General features: G+C 42.7%; 1 protein-coding gene across 6 annotated transcripts in view; it reads left to right on the top strand.

Annotated features, from left to right (window-relative positions):
* The window catches only part of dip2a (disco-interacting protein 2 homolog A), a 75,813-nt gene extending 52,780 nt beyond the window's left edge, over positions 1-23,033 (top strand). The window contains exons 6-40 of one of the 6 annotated variants that reach the window (XM_068703162.1): positions 1,317-1,454; positions 2,450-2,491; positions 4,906-5,025; positions 6,072-6,269; positions 6,519-6,610; positions 6,922-7,032; positions 7,889-8,012; positions 8,088-8,197; positions 8,367-8,469; positions 9,173-9,237; positions 9,613-9,706; positions 10,143-10,262; positions 10,393-10,507; positions 11,093-11,232; positions 11,825-11,961; positions 12,084-12,164; positions 12,830-12,957; positions 13,127-13,241; positions 13,714-13,915; positions 14,019-14,119; positions 14,487-14,567; positions 14,806-14,923; positions 15,090-15,211; positions 15,408-15,519; positions 15,662-15,771; positions 16,195-16,325; positions 16,462-16,630; positions 17,082-17,252; positions 17,784-17,813; positions 19,023-19,084; positions 19,355-19,412; positions 19,524-19,598; positions 20,105-20,279; positions 20,497-20,620; positions 20,890-23,033. In XM_068703162.1, coding sequence (XP_068559263.1) covers positions 1,317-1,454; positions 2,450-2,491; positions 4,906-5,025; positions 6,072-6,269; positions 6,519-6,610; positions 6,922-7,032; positions 7,889-8,012; positions 8,088-8,197; positions 8,367-8,469; positions 9,173-9,237; positions 9,613-9,706; positions 10,143-10,262; positions 10,393-10,507; positions 11,093-11,232; positions 11,825-11,961; positions 12,084-12,164; positions 12,830-12,957; positions 13,127-13,241; positions 13,714-13,915; positions 14,019-14,119; positions 14,487-14,567; positions 14,806-14,923; positions 15,090-15,211; positions 15,408-15,519; positions 15,662-15,771; positions 16,195-16,325; positions 16,462-16,630; positions 17,082-17,252; positions 17,784-17,813; positions 19,023-19,084; positions 19,355-19,412; positions 19,524-19,598; positions 20,105-20,279; positions 20,497-20,620; positions 20,890-21,142 — 4,127 coding nt within the window. In that variant the 3' untranslated portion in view covers positions 21,143-23,033. Of the gene's footprint in view, positions 1-1,316; positions 1,455-2,449; positions 2,492-4,905; positions 5,026-6,071; positions 6,270-6,518; positions 6,611-6,921; positions 7,033-7,888; positions 8,013-8,087; positions 8,198-8,366; positions 8,470-9,172; positions 9,238-9,612; positions 9,707-10,142; positions 10,263-10,392; positions 10,508-11,092; positions 11,233-11,824; positions 11,962-12,083; positions 12,165-12,829; positions 12,962-13,126; positions 13,242-13,713; positions 13,916-14,018; positions 14,129-14,486; positions 14,568-14,805; positions 14,924-15,089; positions 15,212-15,407; positions 15,520-15,661; positions 15,772-16,194; positions 16,326-16,461; positions 16,631-17,081; positions 17,253-17,783; positions 17,814-19,022; positions 19,085-19,354; positions 19,413-19,523; positions 19,599-20,104; positions 20,280-20,496; positions 20,621-20,889 lie in introns of those variants that run through there. The other 5 variants (XM_068703151.1, XM_068703172.1, XM_068703189.1 and 2 more) reach the window with 5 other exon arrangements.
* The last annotated feature ends 565 nt before the right edge of the window (positions 23,034-23,598 follow it).

Here is a 23,598-nt window from a genome sequence, read left to right as displayed (position 1 = left end):
TTACCACAGGAGTGAAAACACCCTTAATGTACACCTCTCTAATTACTCATCTCGGTCTGCCATCTCACTGTCATTCAGTCACGTGAAAGGGCTCACAGCCACTTCCCGTGTCACAGCCACAACGCGAGTCCCAAGCTAGTTAATGAGATTCAGTGGATCCGTCTTCATTCGTCTCTCATGCAGCAGCAAAGTGAGCTGGCGTCTTGCTTGTATATGTATATGTGTGTGTGTGTGTGTGTGTGTGTGTGTGTGTGTGTGTGTGTGTGTGTGTGTGTGTGTGTGTGTGTGTGTTCATGTGTGTCTGCGGGTAGAACGATATCCTGTTAGGATGGAGCTGTCAGATTTCTGTCCAGCCTGTCTCCCCTCAAGGTTGCTGTCATAAAGTAGAGCAGTGACTGGTGCTGAATGAAGCTGTAAATAAATCTCCCATATTATCCTGTTCCTTGACCCCTCAAACTATGATTCTGTCTGTCATTCACTTCAGCAGTAGACAATGACTAGAAGGCTATCACACTGTTTGAAATTACACATGTGCGCTGTGCACGTGGTGTATTAATCAATACAGTAATGCGCAAGTTATTAGGGTTTTTGGTACCAACAACACTGTGTTACCATAGCATTTAGGGTTAAAAGGTTTACATTTAAAACCCAGTTCCCATCACACCAGACCAAAGCGCCTATACTCACATTCACTTTATCAGAACCCCCTGTAAAATCTAATGCAGTCTAAGTCAGCCGGATTCTACCTTTCCAAAGATATTGATGTTCAGTTTGAATTGACATTGTCAGAGAGGCATTGTTACATAATAACATATATAATAGAGGTTGTAGTTTGCAGTGGTAGAATTTGTGGCAGATCTGTATTATTGAATTGCTTTCAGTTTTAATGGTGCACTTTTAGAGTAGACGGGGAGTGTGAAAACTGTGAAACGTTGTTGTAAGGATTCCTTTTTCAGGGTTAAGCAAAGAAAGGGGCCATAAATGGAGGTCTCCACAATGTCCCCAGACCCTGAGACAACTTGTTCTCTGTGGATGTGTTATGCACTGACGGGAATATATCTTCTGAATAGAAACATTCATTTCACTATCATCACAGGTAGTTAAATGGAGGTAAAACATATAAAAAACCTTGTTAAAACACACTCTTCTGAATTTAAGACTCTCCTCTTACAGATGACAAAAGGCTTCTAGCCTCTCAATCAAGTTCCTAAGCTGTCAGATCAGTTTGTTTGCAAGACCATGAAGTAGATTTTCATTTAGTAACCACAGCCAAAAATAGGCCTCGCGTTTGACCTGTGACGCCCCACTCATCACAGATAACCACTCGGCGCCCCCCGATGTGACGGGGCTGTCGGAGCGCTCCTCGCTCCATGCGGAGCATCCCCAGGTGGCCTCGGTGCGAGGCGTTTCCCGGGGCTACAACCACCACACAAGCGTCATGGAGACTGCAGATGGTGAGTTTCCTACTCTCACGCACACACACACACAGAAACCCGGTCACCTCCCTATCTCCCCTGCTGTCTGTCCCTCTGTCTTCTGCTTCGTAAGTCTGCCTGTCAGACTGCCACAAGCTGCTGACTGACCCTCTCATGTTATTAGAGATTGAGTGCATACAATTAACAGCCACAAAACATCATCCATCATTCAAGCAGCACAGTCTAGTATGCACCCAATATTGTTTACAGATGGGTTATCGGATATATTGGCAATTGGATGCTGTGCAGTGTAGTGACGGGTAACCAGTGAAATCAATACACAGCTGAACTAAATATTTTTTCCTGGTATTAGGTCAACTTGTGTCATGCGTTAAGAGAGCTGTTTTTACAGTGTATTCACCAAGTTTATTGTCTTCACAGACTTGCCACAGATGACAATCTTGTCGAGCAGTCGTTAAAAGCAGCGCCAATGCGTTCCTGTCTCCCTTCCATCTCCACTCATTCAAAATCAGAGCTGAATGCAGCTTTGAATTAACGTCCAATCTATGAGCTAGCTGCGAGAAAACTGGAACAGTGCTTCAGCAGATCTATTACCTTCCTGCCATCCATGCTCTGTTATCAAGAATGTGCGTGCAGTCTGGGTTTTCACTGCTAATAAATGCAAAACCAAACCAGCCCACCTGGCTGACACATAAAGGGGAAGAGAGTTTTAAAAGATGTGAAGAGTTACATTTTTATCCCTTCTGTTTGGCTGTTTGGTGTTCAAGATGTTTCAAAGACACGCTGCCTATGCTCCGTTTTCACAAAGGAGTCATTAACAAAAATAGCAAAAAACGGCAAGAAATACTATCTTTGTTGTTATGGTACCACAACAACGGTATGTGTCTTTATCGCTTTACAAGCCTGCTCTCACCTATGTCTGGCTGCAGGTGGAGTCTTCTATCACACGTTCACATTCGCACACAAAGTTAGCAGGACTGTTTCATTGACATCCTGATGTGTCTCTCCTCCAGGCTGTGAGTGGAGAAGTGAAGGATCCCTCAGTTTAATGGATGGTATTTATAACTGTTCTTCCAACTCTATGGCAGTATGCTATGCGTGCACTCTGCTGCGTGTGCATTTGTGTTTGTGTGTTTCTGCCTTCGCCTCCACTGTCAGGTCTAGCACTTATCCAAAGTGTGTGTTTTTCAAAAATATATGCAAAGCTGCAGTGAATTCAGTCATTGAATACCTTTTTGTGTGTGTGTGTGTGTGTGTGTGTGTGTGTGTGTGTGTGTTTGTATAACAGAGTGTTTTGCAAAGGCTTTAGCATTTATAGCATCTCCAAGCAATGTCTAACCATGCTCTGCAAATTGATGATGTTAAAGCAGCTTGTTTGGAAAGGTGTTTTTCCATGACAGGTGCAACTATTCATTTGGGGTTATAAATAATTAGCATGTCGACACACTGGTTTCTGCGCTCACACTGAAACGTGAAGACTTGTCAATTTATGTTTCTCACTACATTATGTGACATAAGCTTGTTAGCCTGTAGCCACACAGTGAGCTCTTTGATGACAGTCGTCTAGCACTGTTGCCATTTTGATAACGACACTTGTAGTTGGATGTAGAAAACGTGCCACACAGTAACTTTGGTTCCATCTGGACTCAGTTACTGACGCTGTATGTGTTGGTGTCCTGATGGAGCATGCATACTGTGGTGCTTTTTTGTCAACAAATCCCCCAAAAAGACCGAAACAGACAATGAATCCTATTAACAAGTATTGTCTGTGTATCCAAAGTCTGATATAGCGTATTCCTCTGTTTCTAGACCTCAATTGTTGTGCAAAAACTGTGAGCCACTGTGTTCCACTGGGTGACATCTTCCCTCATTATGGTAAACATATTCACCTAATACATTTTGAGTCAATCCGACGCACACCGTCCTTGTAAATACTCACTAGAGCACCAAATGTTCATTAATCTGCAGCTGAAAATTGTCCCCAATAAATGCTCCTCCGTTTTGAGTAACATTTGATGAAAAACTTCAACGCCCTGCTGATTTAGGACATGACTTATGAAAAATGAAACAATATATTGTGAGACATTTTTGAATAATTACGGCTTCGGTAGTAACAAATGACCTTTGGGCTTAGAGCCACAGACAGGGTAACCAAGTCAAAAATATTAAGACATGGACTAACACATTGTTGGTTTTGGTCTTTCAGTGGGATTCATTAAAAACAAGAAACATGTAGGATAGCCAGCCTTGCTCTTTATCTACATCTCTGTTATGGTCTTAGCTTGTTGGTAAATTATATTCTGTTGATCACATATGCACATTACTGTGAAGACCTGGTGTGCCATTTAAAATAAATAAATAAACAAGAGCCAGTGTTTGATACCGTAATTTAATGATGTGGGTGTATATATTATGAAATTATTAAACTGTTAATTATACTCATCAGCACATGCGGGTTAGCTGTGATATTAACGATGAAGGCACTTGAGTGGGTGGGGTTCAGGGGACCTCAGATGCAGTCCTGTGTGTCTAGGGCTTTCTAATTGGCCCATCAGGTGCAGCGCTGACCCCCACACGTCTACTCCCTGTGCATCTGTCCCTTCATGAGGAGGCACAGTCTGTCTGAGCCAGGCTTATTATAGTAAGATAGATCCGGCAAGCTTCGTGCAGCTGTGGCCTTCGTCTCCTGTGGCCGTCTGGAATGCGTGACACAGACCACCACTCCCAAACTAAGTATGAATTCATGTGGAGGAAATGATGCCCAATGATGATTATAGTCTTCGCACCATTGTCTAAAATGTGAGAGAAATCTAACCAGGCACCTTTCCTCTTCTCTCATGCTCCTTCATTTGTGTTCGTATGTCTTTACAAGGCTCCATGTGTCTGCGATTAGGCTTTTTTGAGCATTGTATTTATGTTCAGCATTTCTAACACTTTAACACTTCAAATGACTTGCATAGAATTTGACTTGACTGGGGTGTAGTTGGTTTTAGCCTCCACAGTTGTGGATTTTGCAGAGCGTATGTGAAACAGACATCTTTTAGACACCTCATGAATCACTTAATGCAGGGAGGACATCTTCGTTGCTAGGCAGCAGGCGAAGAGGCTCCTCACTTTCTGCTTTATTTAACCTGTGAGGTTTGACAGTGATTCTAGAGAGTATCTGGACTGAAAGACTGTGACCCTTAGACCTCCAGGTGACTGTTGAGGACCTCGTGGTCCACTGTTTGGTTGTCTGTGAGTGACAGCTGGTTGTCCTCTCGAGCACCACATTGACCTTTTCGCTTTTCTTCTCTTCCCTTTCCATCTTCTTCTTACTTCATCCATCTCTCAATCATTTTGTCTACATTTCTATCTATTTCTACCCCATATATTCTTCCTCTCCATATCTGTATTTCTCGCCACATCCTTGTCTTGTTTATTTCCCCCTGCCCTTTTTCTTTTCATCCCCTCCATTATCATTGTGCAGGTGTTCCAGTCAACAGTCGCGTCTCCTCCAAAATCCAGCAGTTGCTCAACACTCTGAAGAGACCAAAGCGGCCGCCGTTGCGAGAGTTCTTTGTCGACGACTTTGAGGAGCTTTTGGATGGTAAGCTGGCCTGAAACTAATTACATGGCTTCTATTAAATCAATAATTCATGAAAAAGAAAAGCATCCATCTTTCTGTGGTGTCATCAGCATACTGATCAGAGATTTCAGCAGTCAAAGGCTGTATGTGATTCAAACACTCCTGCTCTTTTGAGTGTGTCAGCCACATCGGCTTTAAGAATTTGTCAAATTTCTTTCAGCTGAGTTTTACAGCTTCCACCGAGATAAAAATGTCCTGTTGACCTCGCCACGCCTCACACATACACAGTGGAGGAACACTTTTAGATCAGCGGTGGTCATTTTGTCTCTTGGTGGAGCTTAGACCACCAGGTGTGTTTAAGGGAGTGGTATAGGGAATACTGAAACACACACACAGTGGACCAGCCCTGTCCAACCATTTCCTCCATTCCAACCAGCCCATCATGGGTTTTGGGTGGCTCTCTGCCAGGCTGAATAAACACTACGAAAATAGAAAAGCGGCAGGAATAGTAATACATCAGCAGGTAATTGTAAAGCCTCCCTGAGTTTGGCACAGAAACTGTGACATGGCAAACCGCTGCTTGGTGGTCTGCTTGGTGCGAGCAGAAAAACACACACAGCTGAAAATGGCAGCAGGCTTAACTCTATTTGTTCCTGATAGAGGTGTTTTATTTGGCGGGGGACAGCTTGCCAACACAGGAAAGCATTCCTGAATTCCTCTTACCGGAGTTCAGGAGAGTTTGAAGGGAGAGATGGAAGTCAAATCAAAGAGCAAGCACGGTGCTAGGAGGGAGGGAAGGTGAAGGATAAAGGGAGCTACAGCTTATTGAAAGGCGCAGGTATCGCTACGTTTCTCAGGAATTGGTATCTGAGGCAGCTAAGACTGATAAGGACAGAACCCAGCTCACATTTAATCCTCCAGCTTTCGCTGTCTTTCAGTCCTCACACTCCTTTTATTGCCTTACAACAGAGATGTATTATTGAGAAATTTACAATTTATTTGTAAATCACTCAACCAAAAACTTGTAACCACCCTCACACTGGTGTCCCATTCTCCTCCCTATTTAGTTCAGCAGGCAGATCCCAACCAGCCAAAGCCAGAAGGCCAGCACATGAGTGCCCTGGAAGGAGAGCCTCTCGGGGTGGTCAACAACTGGCCTCCCTCCTTGCCAGCAGCCTTACAACGGTGGGGCACTACTCAGCCCAAGAGCCCCTGTCTAACGGGACTCGACAATGCTGGCAAGCCGGTCTACACACTCACCTATGGTAGGTATCAACCTGTGAATGAGTGGCTCAGAATTTACACAGAAGATGGAGAGTAATATCACCTCTTGTCATGCATTCTATCTATGTTTTCTCTGTACAAATAATGGACAAGGAAGTGCCTGTCTCTACATCCATTTATTTGGTAATCTGCTGCTATTAGCAGCTATTGGGTGTGTTTTTATGTGGATTTGGGGGTCTGGGGTTGTTAAATCAAATTCAATATTTAACACTGGGCGTTCACCTCTGTAGGTAAACTATGGACCCGCAGTCAGAAACTGGCCTACACGCTTCTTAACAAGCTGAGTACCAGAAATGAGCCTCTGCTCGTGCCCGGCGACAGGGTAAGTCATGAGAGGAAACTGTGTTCAGTGGTGGTCACTTGTATGATACATTCCTTGTTGCATTTTAGGTATTTGGCTGAGACTCCTAAAACAATATTCAGCAAGTGCTAGTTTGTATTTCCTTGAACATGAAGTAGTGTTGAAAATGAAATGAGGAAATATTGATGGCTAGAAGATATTATTATCAAGTCAGCGTACTTGAAATATTGAAATTGATAGATTCTACGCACCATGCCCCTTGCCTCCTATACTTAAAACAGGAACTGCATAGCATCCTACTGTAACATATTGTGTCTGCGTTACACCTGCAGGTTGCACTTGTTTTCCCCAACAACGACCCAGTGATGTTCATGGTGGCTTTCTACGGCTGTCTCTTGGCAGAGCTGGTACCTGTGCCTATCGAAGTGCCGCTGACCAGAAAGGTAAAGGCAAATACAATCTCCTGGGAATGTGTGGACGTGTTTAGTGTGAACTGTTCTACATAAACACTGAAGAGCAGTAGTGACCCCTGCTGGACAATTGACCCCTAATGAGAGAGTTTAAAGTTGTGCACAGTTGCTTCAATGTAGATATCTACGATTTCTTCCAATCTCCCAGAACATCTTGCATGATAACAAACCCAGCAGCAGCTTTATTTTTTAAATGTTCTAATTTTGTTATGATGCATCCCAGTTTCGAGCACATCATCAGCTCAAACCGAACCAAATTCACCCACATTAGTCAGACAGTCTGAATATTTATGCCTGTTCTTGTTTGCAGTTCCAGTCAAAATATTAGATCACAGGCCAACTGTTCTTGGGAGTCAGACTCATTTTCGCTTTCTCTCTCTCAATCTTTTTGCTTCTTTTTCTCTCCCCTTTTTCCTCCTGATTCTTTTTACATTTGTTCCTGCTTTTGTCCACAGTGTGGTTTGTTCAGCGTGAATTTGTCTGTAAGCTAAATTTGCACAGCCAATCAAATATGAGTGAATGCGTGTCAGATCCTCGACTTAATTCCTGCTATGAATGGGCTTTGATGCTCCGCAGTAGAGTTTTTAATGGTGATTAGCAGTCAATCTGCGTTCTTACCTGCTGCTTCTCTGATGTACGGTGCTCTGGGGTTTCTTCTTCAGTCATCGTCCTTCTTTCTCTCCAGGACACAATTCCCACATTCCCTCAGAGCATCTCTTCTCAAAGCCTTCCTGTTCTGAATTGTGTCTCTCTTGATGATTGTTGTGTGACAGACACTGTTTGCCAAAGTTTTTGCCAGTATGAACTTTCATCCTCTTTGGTCCCCCAGGATGCAGGGAGTCAACAGATTGGCTTTCTGTTGGGCAGCTGTGGCGTCACGTTGGCATTAACCACCGACGCCTGTCAGAAAGGCTTGCCCAAAGCGCAAACGGGGGAGGTAGCCACTTTCAAAGGTACGCTCTCATTTTGACTGTCTGTCTGCAGAGTTACATTTGGTTTGAACTGACTTCATGCCTCCATCTCTGCAGGCTGGCCACGGTTGCTGTGGTTTGTGACAGATGGAAAACATGTTGTGAAGCCTCCGAAAGACTGGCATCCTCCGATACGGGAAGCCAGTAATGACATAGCTTACATAGAGGTAAGTGTGGTTTCATTGATGTAACCAGTGAAGAAAATATAGATTGGTTGTATTTTAATTTACATTTGATGTCCTTCTAAAAAACGTTTTTTTATAATTTTTCATATAATCCATGTCTCATTTTTTGAATGAAACTGTTCAAATGTTTTTCCTTGTTTCCTTTGTCCAGTACAAAACCAGCAAGGAAGGAAGCACCATGGGGATCACAGTGTCTCATTCAGCCATGCTGGCCCACTGTCACGCCCTCACACAGGCCTGCGGCTACACTGAAGGTAAGGAGGACAGACTGCATTTACTTCTCAAGTACCCATACTTCATTTTGATCTCTTTCTTCTCCATCATCTATTCATTCTCCTGACATGGAGCAAAGGCATCCAGTTGATAGTGATAGTATGTGCGAGAGAGAGAGAACGAGAGAGCGAGTGGAAGAAACTGACCACTTAACCAGATTTAGTAATGATAATAATGCAGGAATATGTAAAAAGGAGTACATATACATTGGGCTTGACTTTCTTGAGTTGCTATGATATTTCCTTCTTATTTCTACTGCAGATTCAACAATGCAGACCACATTCATCCCATAAACCTACTTTTTAATCTATGATGTTGTAGATTTTTTTCTTCACGTTGCTCACAGATCTCATCGGAGTGTAATTACAGTCTAGTTTGATAAATGCAGCCGCTCAGCTGGTTGTGTTTCTTTCTGAGAACGTAAGGCACCTCCTCTCCTCCAGTGTCCCAGTTTTGCTGTAAATAACTCCTGAACGCACCAGCAGCCCCTAGAGTCTCTCCAGGTCTGTTTCTGAAACTTAGTTTGGTGCTTCACTGAATACAATACTGCCGCAATCAGGATTTATTCATCATTACGGAGCTTGTTTTGTATTAAAAGTAATTGGATGTTGTGCAATTGCTTTTGTACAGAATATGAATGTCAGATTAAATGTCTCAAACCAAAATCTCTTTTTTTAATTGCAGCTGAGACGATTACCAACGTCCTGGACTTCAAGAGAGAAGCAGGATTATGGCACGGCGTTCTTACTGTGAGTGGTGTTGAACCATCCGGTTAAGCTAATTGGAGGGTTATGTAATAATTATTGTATAATCCTGAAACATAACTCAAGAGTTTGAAACCTGTTAAAGTATTCTGTTTCTTCTAACATGTCGTCAAACAAGTTTTCAAACATTTGGTTTCAAAACATGCTGTGGAATTTACATACAGTTCATATCACGTGCAGTTACACGTTTAAACTCCTGAAAATGAAACAGTAGCGCAGACAATGTTTTCCTTATACGCTTAGCACTAAGTGATAAGATCTTGTCGTGACTCGCAGCTAGTTTACAGCGACATCATGTAGTTATGATACATTTCAGACATATTTTGGTGCTTAAACGTTGCTCGTCTGTTCTCTTGGCAGAGCGTCATGAATCGGATGCACGTGATCAGCATTCCTTACTCCCTGATGAAAGTCAACCCCCTCTCCTGGATACAGAAGGTTCACACATACAAAGGTGAGGATCAATCCACCTTGGCATCTGTCACTTTTCACCGTTACTCTTCTCGTTGCCTCTCAGCCCAATGAAGAGGGAATTAATCTGTAATCCTGAATAACACCACGTTCGACTTTCAGAGAGAGTCTGTTTTTGTTCTCCCTGCACGTTTGACAGGGGAGGATGGATTGAAGCAATAGTTTGTTCGACTCTGTTGTATTACCCCAGTGGAGGGTGAGGACAGGAGGCCCGCTGCGCTGAATAAAATGCATGTCCTTTCTGGTCCGAGCCAGACCGAGCTTTGCTGAGTCACCTGTTGGTAACTGAGTCAGACCATGCTTCTATTTGCTGTCAGATTGCGTGATCTGCGATTGGCTGTCAGGCTGAATGACAGGGATGTTGATTGGGTGATTATATTGCGAGCCTGTCTCTTTGTCTTTGTGTCTCTTTTGCACAGCGAGGGTTGCAGTGGTGAAGTCGAGGGACATGCACTGGTCTCTGCTGGCCCAGAGAGACCAAAGAGACATCAGCCTGAGCTCCCTGCGCATGCTCATCGTAGCCGACGGAGCTAACCCATGTGAGTCCACCTGCAGATTCTCATTCAATAGACCCTGAAGCCACAAGAGATTATCATTGATTTGTTGTGTTTGTGTTTGCTTGTATATGGTTGACTGTCTCTGTATGTTCGTATGTATACGTTATCACAGGGTCGATATCCTCCTGCGACGCCTTCCTCAACGTGTTTCAGGCACGTGGGCTGCGACCTGAGGTGATCTGTCCATGTGCCAGCTCTTCAGAAGCCATGACTGTCGCCATCCGCAGGTGAGCTGCCGTTATTGCACCGTACAAGAACAACAGTAACCTGCCACCGCTTTTCCTTACCGTGCTATTAAATCCCACTGCGTTTGCAACATTAGCTGGATACTGCAGGAGGGAGATTTGTGCTTTTTTTCACATGGAGACGAAGTGTAGGATGTCTTAGCTTTTTGCTGATCGCAGAGCTTAGTCATGGAGAAGGATTAGGGTGACAGGAAGACTAAAAACACATGCTTTAAATGAGCAGTTTTTGAATGAGAAATACCTTCTTTGAGAAGTCTGGAAATGTTCTAATGGATCCAGAGACTGTATCTCACAGAGTCACATGGTTTTCATATTTTACCAAAACCATATGCCTCCTTTGAAGGTGTCAGTGCTGCTGCAATGGAGACAATATACTAAGGCAGTGGATGGCTCAGTTTAACAAAAGCTGTATTTGATGAACTAAGATAGAACTGGCACCATATGTTTCGTTTGCCAGAAAGGCAGACAGAGGAAACTAAGAGGAATAAGTGACAGATGTCTTTAACTGCAAGTCTTTCCATGTTCATTAATAACGAGTGTAATTGAAATAATGTCTATGTCTTGCAGACCCCCAGAAATGGGTGTTCCTCCTCCAGGAAAGGCGGTGCTGTCTATGGGTGGGCTGAGCCACAGCGTGATCCGTGTGGACACGGAGGAGAAACTCTCTGTCCTTACAGTTCAGGATGTGGGACAGGTCATGCCTGGAGGTAAGTACGCTGTGCTGCTCATTAACACTTTGCTGCTGTAAATGGGTTTAATGCTGGAGATTAAGATGAAAGATGGAATTTTGATACTAACACAACCGTGTGTCTCCAGAAAATGGAGTTGACCAGATCAGATTTGATAGGATATTACTGAAAAGAAAAACTAAACTGAAGGGTTCTTACTTTTCCCGTTCTAAATGTTGACTTATTATTTATTAATAATGCTTTAACTATCTTATACAATGTTATCATTAGCATTGATGTCTGTCTACTAATGTTGAGGTATCGAGTTGTTTGTAACAGAACATTAGGGAGCGCAAAGGCTTCTTGTTTATACTGTAATACAACATTTAAAACAAAATTACAAAACATCAATTCTTCCAATAAAAAAATTGTAATTTGCTGGAATAAACTAATAATCTAACTAACTAATCATTAACTAACTTTTAATTATTGAACGTTTTATGTTGTTAGTTTGCTTTTTAGAAGTTCAGACATAAGTAATCCAAACAGGAATCTAAGAACCAATCTAGACACCTACTTTAAATGTTGTTGTTCCTGATGTCCCACTCTCCTGTCCTCACTGTGTCTGCAGCTCTGGTTTGTGTGGTGCGGGTGGAGGGGACACCCTATCTCTGTCAGACAGACGAGGTTGGAGAGATCTGCGTGAGCTCAGGTAGCACGGGCATAGCTTACTACGGCCTCCCGGGCATGACCAAGAACATCTTTGAGGTCAGTGTCTTATTTCTGGAATTTCAAATACATGCAGAGTGCAAATGCGTTTGTATACTTCCACCTGCAGAGTGATTTTGCACTTCATTCACAAATTTTAACAGTGCTATGTCTGTTTGCAGACCATCCCAGTCACATCATCTGGGATTCCCATCAGCGACAGACCATTTACCAGGACCTCACTGCTTGGCTTTGTGGGGCCGGTAAGTTCCACCTCATTATTATGCAGTTTTTTAAACTTTAATTTGATGTCTGTCTTATAGCATTAAGATAATCCTGTTTAACCTATGAGTTGTGGTATGTTGTAGTTTGGACAGCACATGCTACGAAAAGCAACTGCAAGAAACATTTTGTGTTGATTTTTGCGGATTCTGTGGACATTAGCAGTAGTGTGTCCATGAGCACCAGCCCTGCTCTATCACAGTCCCTTTTAGCTTTCTTTTGTTCTTTGGTTAATTCTTTTCTTTTTCTCTAACCACAAAATATAAAATATAAAGACTCTTACTGAATTTCTTTTCAACTGCAGTGTTTCTTTCCAGAAACAACATCTCAGTCACTCAGGATCATTCACAGACCTCTCAGTGGACAATTTTCATGGCAACTATTTCTTTAGTTGTTTAAACTGTAGTAGTTACAATGAGAAAATTGGGTATAAAATAGTCAACATCATGAGTCAACAAGTGTTGATGGTTTTTATTCCTGAGGTAAAAGCAGAGTTCTTTCCCATTTGAGGAACCTTTTGAGGTCTTCAATTTTTAAATGTACTGTTACCTCACATGCTAGTTGTATAGATACACACTGTACTTTAGATTGAGGTAAATGTCAAGATCGACCCATTTAATGTTCTGTGCTTTGTGTTTCCCACCAGGACAGCCTTGTGTTTGTTGTGGGGAAGATGGATGGGCTGATGGTGGTCAGTGGGCGGAGACACAATGCCGATGATGTGGTTGCCACAGCACTGGCGGTGGAGCCCATGAAGTTTGTGTACAGGGGGAGGTAAAAGTGGAAGCAAACTTTGCACTTCTCTACATATCACTCATATGAAGAGTCTGTCTAATCTGCACTGTTTTCTAACTCTTGCTTGCAGGACAACAGCGACTGTGCAGTTTGATTGCATGAGTACAATCCAGCTTTAACAGTGTTTTTTTTATGTTGTGTGTTGCAGGATAGCAGTGTTTTCTGTGTCTGTGCTGCATGACGAGAGGATCGTTGTTGTGGCAGAGCAGAGGCCGGACGCCTCAGAGGAAGACAGCTTCCAGTGGATGAGCCGCGTCCTTCAGGTGCTCACTGTCCCTTTTCACATCTTATCACTTGGTCACAGATAACTGAACAGTACCTGCAGGTTTGCAATTTTTATTGTAGTAAATGCGAATCAGGTTTGTTTAGTTAACATCACTTCTTACTTTCTACAGCACGTCACAAGGCTTTAGATAGATTCTACGTTAAAGGAAAATCATCATTGGTTTTTATGTCAGTTCCCTATAAAAACTAACTTAAGAAATACCTTCAAACTTTCTTAATAATTTGTTAGATTAAAGGCTGAACAAGTAATCAAAATTTTATCTCAATTGCCAACTGGCAGGCCCAATATTTGTTGGCAAAATGTGTGTCATGCTGCAGAGATGTCCTGGCCTACACATCACAATCTAAAAAATACAAAACTGGGCCACGAAAATTAAAACAACTTCCTCTGCTTGATTTGACAACTTTGCTAATCTCCAGCTCTCCTCTGTTTTTTTTGCATGTTTCCAGGCCATAGACAGCATCCACCAGGTCGGGGTGTACTGCCTGGCTCTGGTGCCTGCCAACACGCTTCCTAAGGCTCCTCTGGGCGGCATCCATATATCTGAGACCAAACAGCGCTTCCTGGAGGGCGCCCTGCACCCCTGCAACGTCCTCATGTGCCCTCACACATGCGTCACCAACCTGCCCAAGCCCAGACAAAAACAGCCAGGTACACCACCAGATGTCCCAGCATGGATCGAGTTTCGAAAAACAAATCGTATCTCGATATGAATGTAAGACCTAATTTCACTGAATGTGGTTGTGTTTGACAGAGGTCGGTCCTGCTTCTATGATAGTGGGCAACCTGGTGGCAGGCAAGAGGATAGCACAGGCCTGTGGGAGAGACGTGGCCCAACTCGAGGACAATGACCAGGCACGTAAGGTAGAGAGTCATCCTCATTTCACCCACTCATCCCCTCCTCACTTACACTGCAGACACAGGTAAGGATCCATACTGGAGGTATGGAGGAGAGGACATGGTCTTCCCTACCTGCTGACTAAGCTATCTATATGAACGCAGGTGTTGTGTAATTTAGATACCACTTCCATCATGTATTGCACCCGTTACTCTTTTAAGCTTCTCACACATCTGTCATCCCTTCATTACAAAAACCCACCTTGTGCCACCCTGCTCTATTAATTCTACATTGTTTGTGTGGTGATTGATCATTGTCTCAGTTTGTGTTCTTTGCTGTTTGTTATTATCTGTAGTTAAACGTGTGTGTCTCTCTCCCCTCTAGTTCCTGTACATACAAGATGTGCTGCAATGGAGAGCTCAGGCCACTCCAGACCATCCTCTGTTCCTTGTTCTCAATGCTAAGGTACTGCCTTTTTGTCATTGTATGTAGAAATTAGTTTTGGCATGGCAATGTGTATTGTGATACAGTTAATTTCCTTGAAACTTACTAGATATTAAAGTGGAAGCTTGATAGAAATCTCTACTGGTTGATGAATCATAAGGATAATGAAGACTAGCCATTTTCTTGAACTTACAACTTTTATGTCTGTCAAGTCAAGATTAGCATAGCAGTGTAAATGTTCTTACCTTTTGCTCCTCAGGGCACGGTGGCTAGTACAGCTTCCTGTCTACAGCTGCACAAGCGGGCAGAGCGGGTGGCTGCAACACTGATGGGACGCCTCAACACTGGAGACCATGTAGCACTCGTCTACCCACCAGGTCAGTTCTGTTCTTTAATGTCACAGCTGTGTCTGTTAATCATAATCACACACCAGAAGAGACTCGATAGAGTTCTTAATATTATTGTAATGCTTTTTCTACTGTCATTTCATCAGTTACAAAGTGCTAAATGCTAATGACTGAATGTATAAACATTTATGTGTAGGAATCGACCTGATTGCCACTTTCTATGGCTGCCTGTACGCTGGCTGTGTGCCAGTCACTGTCAGACCCCCCCACCCCCAGAACCTGGCGACCACGCTGCCCACCGTCAAGATGATTGTTGAGGTAACAAAGAGTCAGCTGTCCTGCTGATAATGCAAATGTAATCCCTCTCTGCACAGTTATAACAATCATTAAACCTGGTGACGGTATAGTTTGAATTGTAGACAAAGTCAGCTCTGCTCTGTTAGAGATGCAAATTGTGTGAATTGAAGTGATGTAATATACATGTACTAATACTGCAGTGTTTGTGTGTTTTAAGGTCAGTAAATCGGTGTGTATCCTGACCACTCAAGCAATAATGAAGCTGCTTAAATCCAAGGAGGCTGCTGCTGCTGTGGACGTCAAGAGCTGGCCCATGGTGCTGGACACAGGTGAATTAAACACACATATAAAGCACAGTTTATGTTCTCATGTTGCCACCAAAGAGTAGATTTTTAAGTAAAGAAAGAACATGGTCTGGGATTTCCATGCCTGCTTCAAGCTCTTCCTCATCTCCCTCTGTTCATCATTCAGACGACCTCCCCAGGAAGAAGAGTTCCCAGATGTACAAGCCCCCGACCCCGGAGATGTTAGCTTACCTGGACTTCAGTGTGTCCACAACAGGCATTTTAGCAGGAGTCAAAGTAAGTTGAATGTAGAAGGACTCACATGAGCCACTTGGGTTCTTAATGGGATGTAGCGATCATGTTGGGATGCTACCAGTCTTTCAGATAGAGTTCGTCAATATAGCAACAACATGGTTGCTGTCATTACAAGCTAACGCGTAACAAAATCAAAGCTGTAAATTGGGTAAAACTCAGCACATCTAAATCCACATCCTCTGTCTGTAGTTTATCCAAAGAGTGGTTTGTTTTACTGGGCAACAGGGACATTTTGGATGCAGAAAGTTCTGAGCATCAAGCAACCATTCACACACTGTTGAGGTTCCTGTCAGTAATATAATGGATCCCCAAAAGCTGATGGAGTTGTTTTTAAGTTGAATTTCACCTAAGAAACCAGTTTTGATGCATCAGTCTTGTCTCTGTGTGTCACATCACCTCCTCTAGATGTCTCACACTGCCACCAGTGCCTTGTGTCGCTCCATCAAACTGCAGTGTGAGCTCTACCCTTCCCGGCAGATCGCCATCTGTCTGGACCCCTACTGCGGCCTGGGCTTCGCTCTCTGGTGCCTGTGCAGGTAAACCAGCATCTCTGAACAAATGAATGACCTGACCTGTGCAGGTAGAAGAAACATGAAGTTATTCTCGAGTGGAGCCTTTTTTTTTTACCGTCCCACTCAGCCTCTCTGTCTGCCTCTATGTTTCTGGTTTCAGTGTGTACTCGGGCCACCAGTCAATCCTGGTTCCCCCTCTGGAGCTGGAGAGCAACGCGTCGCTGTGGCTTGCGGCGGTCAGCCAGTACAAAGTGCGAGTCACCTTCTGCTCGTATTCAGTCATGGAGATGTGCACCAAGGGCCTGGGTTCACAGACGGAAGCACTGCGGGTCAGTTTGTCTCTTCAGGTGTTGAGTGGTGTCACTGAGGGAACAACAAACTACAGCATTTTCTTCCAGAAAATTTAAGGGTTTCTCTTCAATTATTTTCTTCCATTTCCCTGAGGAGCTCTTGCTACAGCGCTGTGACTATCAACACATAGTCGGGGTCCTGAGGGCTGAAACACTCCCCTGTATCTGTGTGCTGATTAGTGTCTGCAGCACTTGAGACTGGGATTTGTTTTAATGAATCATGTCTCTGGTTTAATGAGTAGAATCAAATCTAATAAAAAAGTTATATTATATGAATATATCCATTTAGTTTACATGCACCCACAGTTGCCTTTGCAAATTGAGAAAGAATGTGACATCATTAATATAATCGCAGTGTTTTCACACATATTTATTTATTTTTTAAGTTTTTAGTTTCTGCTGATCGAACTTCTTTTTTTCCCATCTCCAGTTGCGGAACGTGAACCTGTCTTGTGTGCGTACGTGCATGGTGGTAGCAGAGGAGAGGCCCCGCATAGCTCTCACTCAGACCTTCTCAAAGATCTTCAAGGACTTGGGGCTTTCACCGCGCGCCGTCAGCACCACCTTTGGCTGCAGGGTGAATGTGGCTATCTGTTTGCAGGTAAGCTGCTGGTGAAGCATGAAGAGGGTGAGGAGGAAGAGGAGGAGGAGGAGGAGGAGATGGATTGGAGAGGTCCAGAGTCCATGCGGTCGATGTTTTAGGGGGAAAACTGACTATGATTCTAAACCATACTGATAAACATCCAAGAAATCCTTGAAAAACACAGGATTGGCAGCTGAGTGACTATTGGTGTTGATGCAAGTGGCTTACTAAAAAAATATGTTTTCTTCTTTTTTTTACCAACTAATTTGAGGTGGAGGGAAATGTATTAAGCTTTATATTTCATAGATGACAAAAACACCATGCACTGAGTTGCTTCTCAGTCTGACATTTTTCTTTTCTTTTGTGGCCCTTTGATGTTCTGTTTCATTTGTTTATTCCTATCCCTGGAGTTTTTGTTTGTGTGTGTGTGTGTGTGTGTGTGTGTGTGTGTGTGTGTGTGTGTGTGTGTGTGTGTGTGTGTGTGTGTGTGTGTGGATCCAAGTATATAAATATGTATCTTTATTTATCTGTCCTGCATTGTCCCGTCAGCCCAACAGGTTAGGGAAACTGGCTGAGCAGGTAACCGTAGGATAAGAGTTGCTGTTTATTCATTTGGCTGCTGCTGGGTGTGTGTGTGTGTGTGTGTGTATGTATGTTTGTGTGTTTGTATATGTGAGTGTTTGTTAATCTTGCATGATTTTTTTTTTTGAACACACTTAACCTTCATTCACAGATTTTCTCTTGTTTTTTTGTTTTTTTGGTTTATCTCTGACAAGCTTGAGCTTTACTTCACCGCTACTAATTTTAGCCTGAGTCTTGACTGTACCGGCTGGCTCTCAACCACTGCTTTAAGAGGTTATATGTGATGTGCTACTACATCATGCTATGACCTAGCAGCATGAACTCTGCTCTGATTAAGTTCATTTAGGAATGTCATGTCAAACAATATGATTTTTATTCCACAATGTGTTTTTGTTTTACCACACTTCATTTTTGCGTGAGTTGTAGTGGGTAGATTAATTAATTGATTATTTAGTTATTTCTATAAAATATATTATGTTTTTATATTGCCTTTTCTTTCACACTAGTAGTCATTTAGTGAGAGAGATTCATTTTATTTGTTTGACAAAGACTAATGTCTGGACTGAGTTTTGTTAAACAAACTGAATCCGCTGCTCTGTGTTTGGCTTTGAGTTCCCAGATGACCATTTGGCGACTCGGTGCTCGCTTGTGCTCTGGCTACGCACTGGAAAACGAGGGATGTCTTGTGTTGAGTAGTGATGATGCCAAATCCTAAAGCAGAAGGAATCAATATCTGACGACCAGAATCCAAAATTCAGAAATGGCTCAATTAGAATTCAGTTGCATGGCGAAGCTATTGGCGTTTAATCAAAACAAATGGTGCTCAGTTAGAAATGTTCAGACATTGGGGTGCATTCTTTTTGTCACAGAAGATAAACATGTGAAGGAAATGAACTGCAGTTCATTTATAATTTTTGGAGGCTCCCCCCATCGTACACTTGTATGAAAACAAACTGGCAGCATTAGAGCAGCTGGATTTAACTGTGCTGGTACTTACAATGTCTGTGACTACATGGTTGAGTTTCGGGAAGTCTTAACTATCGTAGCCCGGCTGGTTGGCTTCTGGCTGCGCCCCCCCCCCCTTTGTATGAAACAGTTGTATCATAAGTAGCTTCCACCTCCCCTCCACTCAACATACAGCATTCCTGTCAGGGTTGTAAGAGTGACATTATCAACTCATGTTGCTCTCTGCTTGTTTTCCTCCAGGGCACGGCCGGACCAGACCCCACTACCGTTTACGTTGACATGAGAGCTCTACGACACGACAGGTAGGGGGCGCTGCTGCGGCTGTGGACTGACCACGGACAATAAAGAGTTGTCTTTGAGATGTCAGGGTGGACTTCTGTCACCTGACAGACTGTCGAGACAGTCTTATACACTGTGTAATTATAATGCTGGTACATCATTTCATAGCATATGAATACATTCTTCAAATCTTGAATTGAACTGTTTTGACTGGTTTTTTTTGTAGTAATTGTCAAGAAATGGAATAAAAATGGAGCTATGAAATTGCTCATTTTGTCCTTTTATTTCTTTAGGGTTCGCTTGGTAGAGAGAGGGTCGCCACACAGCTTGCCACTGATGGAGTCTGGGAAGGTATGTCACCATGTAAACAAACGAAAACACTACAAATGACTATGACCTTACGCTGCATAAGGGTTTCTTTTTGATAAAGCTTTGAGATATTATGGCTGTCTGCTGTTGTAGATCCTCCCCGGAGTGAAGGTGATCATTGCCAACACAGAGACTAAAGGACCCTTGGGAGACTCTCATCTAGGAGAGGTAAGTCACAACGTCATCGGCGTTTTATGGTGCCGACTTGTTTCACCGTCACCTGCTTCATCTGGTTGAGACCCACAATTTACGTGCACTTGTTATCAGGTTACAGTGGGCTTTCTGCTGTAAACTAATCTCTAAATCAACAACGTCACATAAAAAAAATCACTTATCGGGTTAAAAAATTAGAACAACGTGGTTTCCTCCAGCTAGATTTCTCTGGTAGAGAGCCAGTCCATCTGCATGTATACACATAGACGAGTCTCTCAGACAGGTGCATGACAAGTCAAGTTTTCAAAGCAGAAAAGAAACACAAAGTTGCAAACATTTTTATTTCAGATTAAGACAAGTGAATACATTATTCTTTTTTTATATAAAGATCGGATGATGGCACACTACATCCATTACTTTGATCAAAAGCGCGACAGATGTGTATGATCATCTGTGTAACGGTTACCAATTGTTATTATTGTGTGTGTGTGTGTGTGTGTGTGTGTGTGTGTGTGTAATAGATCTGGGTGAGCAGTCCTCACAATGCCACGGGCTACTACACAGTCTATGGTGAGGAGGCGCTGCACGCTGACCACTTCAACACCAAGCTCAGCTTTGGCGACACCCAGACTGTCTGGGCGAGGACGGGCTACCTGGGCTTCCTGCGGCGCACCGAGCTGACGGATGCCAGTGGAGGTGAGAATCAACAGTGCTCGCTTCAACTCAGTACTTTACTTTTGATGTGAGCTGGACTCGTACTTTGATATTTGGCACCCCAAAAAAATAAAGATATTTTCTACATTCTGTTTTTCTCTCAAACATCACCTCAAAACTTGATATATGTAACTAATAAGACATAAATTGATATATCTGAGATTGTGTGTGTGTGTGTGTGTGTGTGTGTGTGTCTCAGAGCGCCATGACGCCCTCTATGTGGTGGGCTCTCTTGATGAGACTCTGGAGCTGAGGGGAATGAGGTATCACCCAATTGACATCGAGACCTCCGTTATCCGTTCTCACAAGAGCATAGCTGAATGGTAAGAAATTCACATCAATACTTTTATTACTGGTTAGTTACAACTATTTATTATGTAGTCAGATGAGTTTTCATTTTAATAATCAAAATATAACTGAGCACCATGAATTCTGACTTCTAACTTCTCTCATCTTCCCTTTTCCTCTTCTCCTGTCTTTTCCTTATGCTCACCTCATTTTCTCCTCATGCCATCTTTTCTTTTTATTTGTCTCGCCTTTCTTTTTTTCCCTTCCCTACGTGCACCCTCCATCTCCTACTCCCTCCTTCCAGTGCGGTGTTCACGTGGACCAACCTCCTCGTGGTGGTTGTGGAGCTTGAGGGATCGGAGCAGGAGGCCCTGGACCTGGTGGCCCTGGTCACCAACGTTGTCCTGGAGGAGCACTACCTCATCGTAGGAGTGGTGGTGGTGGTCGACCCCGGCGTCATCCCCATCAACTCCAGAGGGGAGAAGCAACGCATGCACCTCAGAGACGGATTCCTGGCCGACCAGCTGGACCCCATATATGTGGCTTACAACATGTGAGGGCCCTGCTGCAGGAGGGTTACCCCTCCACGTGACTCATCACACAAGAAGAAGAAGAAAAAGCAGGGCAGTAAACGTGGGGCACATACTTGTAGCAGACCCGGGGTCTGTAAGGCTTCTGCTGAAAGAAAGAAAGCTCTTCTTTCTCTCTCACAGAGGGGGAATATGAAAGAAACGTGGATGCAAAACTTCACAGCAAAATGGAAAGAAATTCCAGGAGAAATAAGAGCGACACAAACTTAATGTTTTTCTCCCTGTGATTTCTAGCCTCAACAATTGTTGAAGAGAGTTTTGTATGTATGTATGATAGAGCGTCTGACTCTTAAAACCCGGGACACTCAATAGCAGTACAGCAGGTGGCTAAGGTATGATACTACACTGTGCCATTAACATAATTTACTTTGTCAATCTCCAATATTATGAATGTTCGTTGTGTCTGCTATACACTTGTGCCATAGAAACAGGACTGACACCAGTACCCTAACGCTGGTTCAAACTAGCTCTAACATGTTTCATGTTCACAGAGCCTCCTGTGCCATTGCAGGTCGTATGTTTTTCATTAGAAAAAGTCTATCCCACGTATATATTGTCATTTCCTCTGTGAGAGTAGCTCTTCAGATTACGGCTGCACCCTGAAGTGAACCCTGATATTTGTGTTCAGGCTCAGTTCAGATCATGTTATTGCATCAACAAAGAGTCACGCAGCTGTGGTGTTGGAGGAGCAGTTGGTGTTATTTGTTACTCATCCCGGCAGTAGTACTTTAGTTTGTGGTGTCAGTAACAGAACGTGTAGAAATAATGTTGTGGTTTGACTTAATCTTTTCCTTTCTAAATCTAAAATTTGTAACATAGTTATTGTTTTATTTGAACAAAATGCAATATGAGTGATGTGAAAGATGAATTTTGAATGACTGCAGACAATAAGTGCCGATCGTTTGAAGTCATTAGATGGAGAGGAATATAATCGTTGCTTACTATTAGCAACGTGCCAAATGATATGAATTAAGCCTTAAGTGTTTTTCCAGACGCCTGATCTTATTCCAGCTCCTGTTTAACTCAATTTTGTGAAGTTTATCAGCTGTTGGATAGGAAGGGCAAATGCAGAGGGAGGTTAGGTATGGTAAATCCTGCTCTTATTGCACCCAAAGTCTTTCATCTTTTTGGCTAAGATGAATATACTTGATCATAACATCAGCCACCACAAACACACTTACTCCATACATATGTTTAATAATGTCTGTCCCTATTGTTTGTGTTGAATGTGTGTTTTATAGCAAAGGTCTGCAATAAGTTGCAGTTGGTATAGGTTTGATGCAGAATGAAAAATGTTGTGAGTTGCATGTACCATATGAAGGCAAGTGTCTAATATGCTAGTAACACCTTGACCTCCCACCTGATCACATTGACTTTGCAAAGATTCACTTCACTGTATGTTGCTTCTTTTTTCTACGTGCACATCCCTTCAGAAACAGGCTCCGGCCCGCTGTAAGTATGTACAGGTTGTATGTAAATTATTAATAGATGGAGGAGACGACAGGAAGCATAACACAAAGACTGAATCTGGTATATATGTGAACTTCTCCCTCACAGACAAAAAATATTTTAAAGTTATTCTTATGTGTGGACATTGAGAAGAGACATGAAAAGCCTTGTAAACATTTTTATAGTAGGAAAGAACAGTGGGAACTTGCCACTTCCATAACGAGGCGAAGCACACTCCGAGCACAAGGAGAAGACAGTGATGTGGTGGTGACTGCTAAGTTGTCACATCCTCCAGAGCAAACTTTTGTTGTTAACATATGAAAAGATACATTTGTCTGATATATGGTTAGTTGTCATTATTTTCATAACATGATTTCTTAATGAATAAAAAAGTGCTTTTAACTTGAAATGTTTGTCTTCACTGAACATTCAGGTGTCTTGTCAAGTAAATTTTTTTTTCAACGTTTGTTTTTTAAATGCTACAATTTAAGATCGTAGTGAAAACATATTTCAGTTAAAGCTTCTTGTAATAAAAACAACTTGCACACCCACCCACGATTTGTGGGGACAATGAGACGTTAAACTCCCACACAGTTCTGAGATCCAATCAGCCAAAACAATTTAAATCTTCTGCACGGGTTTACCGTGGGTGCTTTACAGCTCAATATGAAAATATTACCACAACCTCATACCGAGTATTTAGGACTTTTAGTGCAGCAGCAAAGCAACTTTTACAAATTCTATATTACTTTGATATATTCTGTCTGTCACTATAGTTATAGATTTAATAATATATACTACTATTGGCAGTACTTAATATTGTAAACTCACCTACCAACTCAACTACATACTTAAAAAAAACAAAAACACAAGTAATAGATTATACTGAGTGGTAATAGAAAAGGATGAGGAGGAAAACTCACTAGTTATAGTGATACAGTGTCCATTGTTTACTATGGTATTTAATAATGTAA

Source organism: Cebidichthys violaceus, unplaced genomic scaffold, assembly GCF_023349555.1.
Source record: "Cebidichthys violaceus isolate CVI_PGR_0920_01 unplaced genomic scaffold, fCebVio1.0.p SCAF_11, whole genome shotgun sequence".
Classification (NCBI taxonomy): domain Eukaryota; kingdom Metazoa; phylum Chordata; class Actinopteri; order Perciformes; family Stichaeidae; genus Cebidichthys; species Cebidichthys violaceus.
This window is presented reverse-complemented; position numbering and strand designations above follow the sequence as displayed.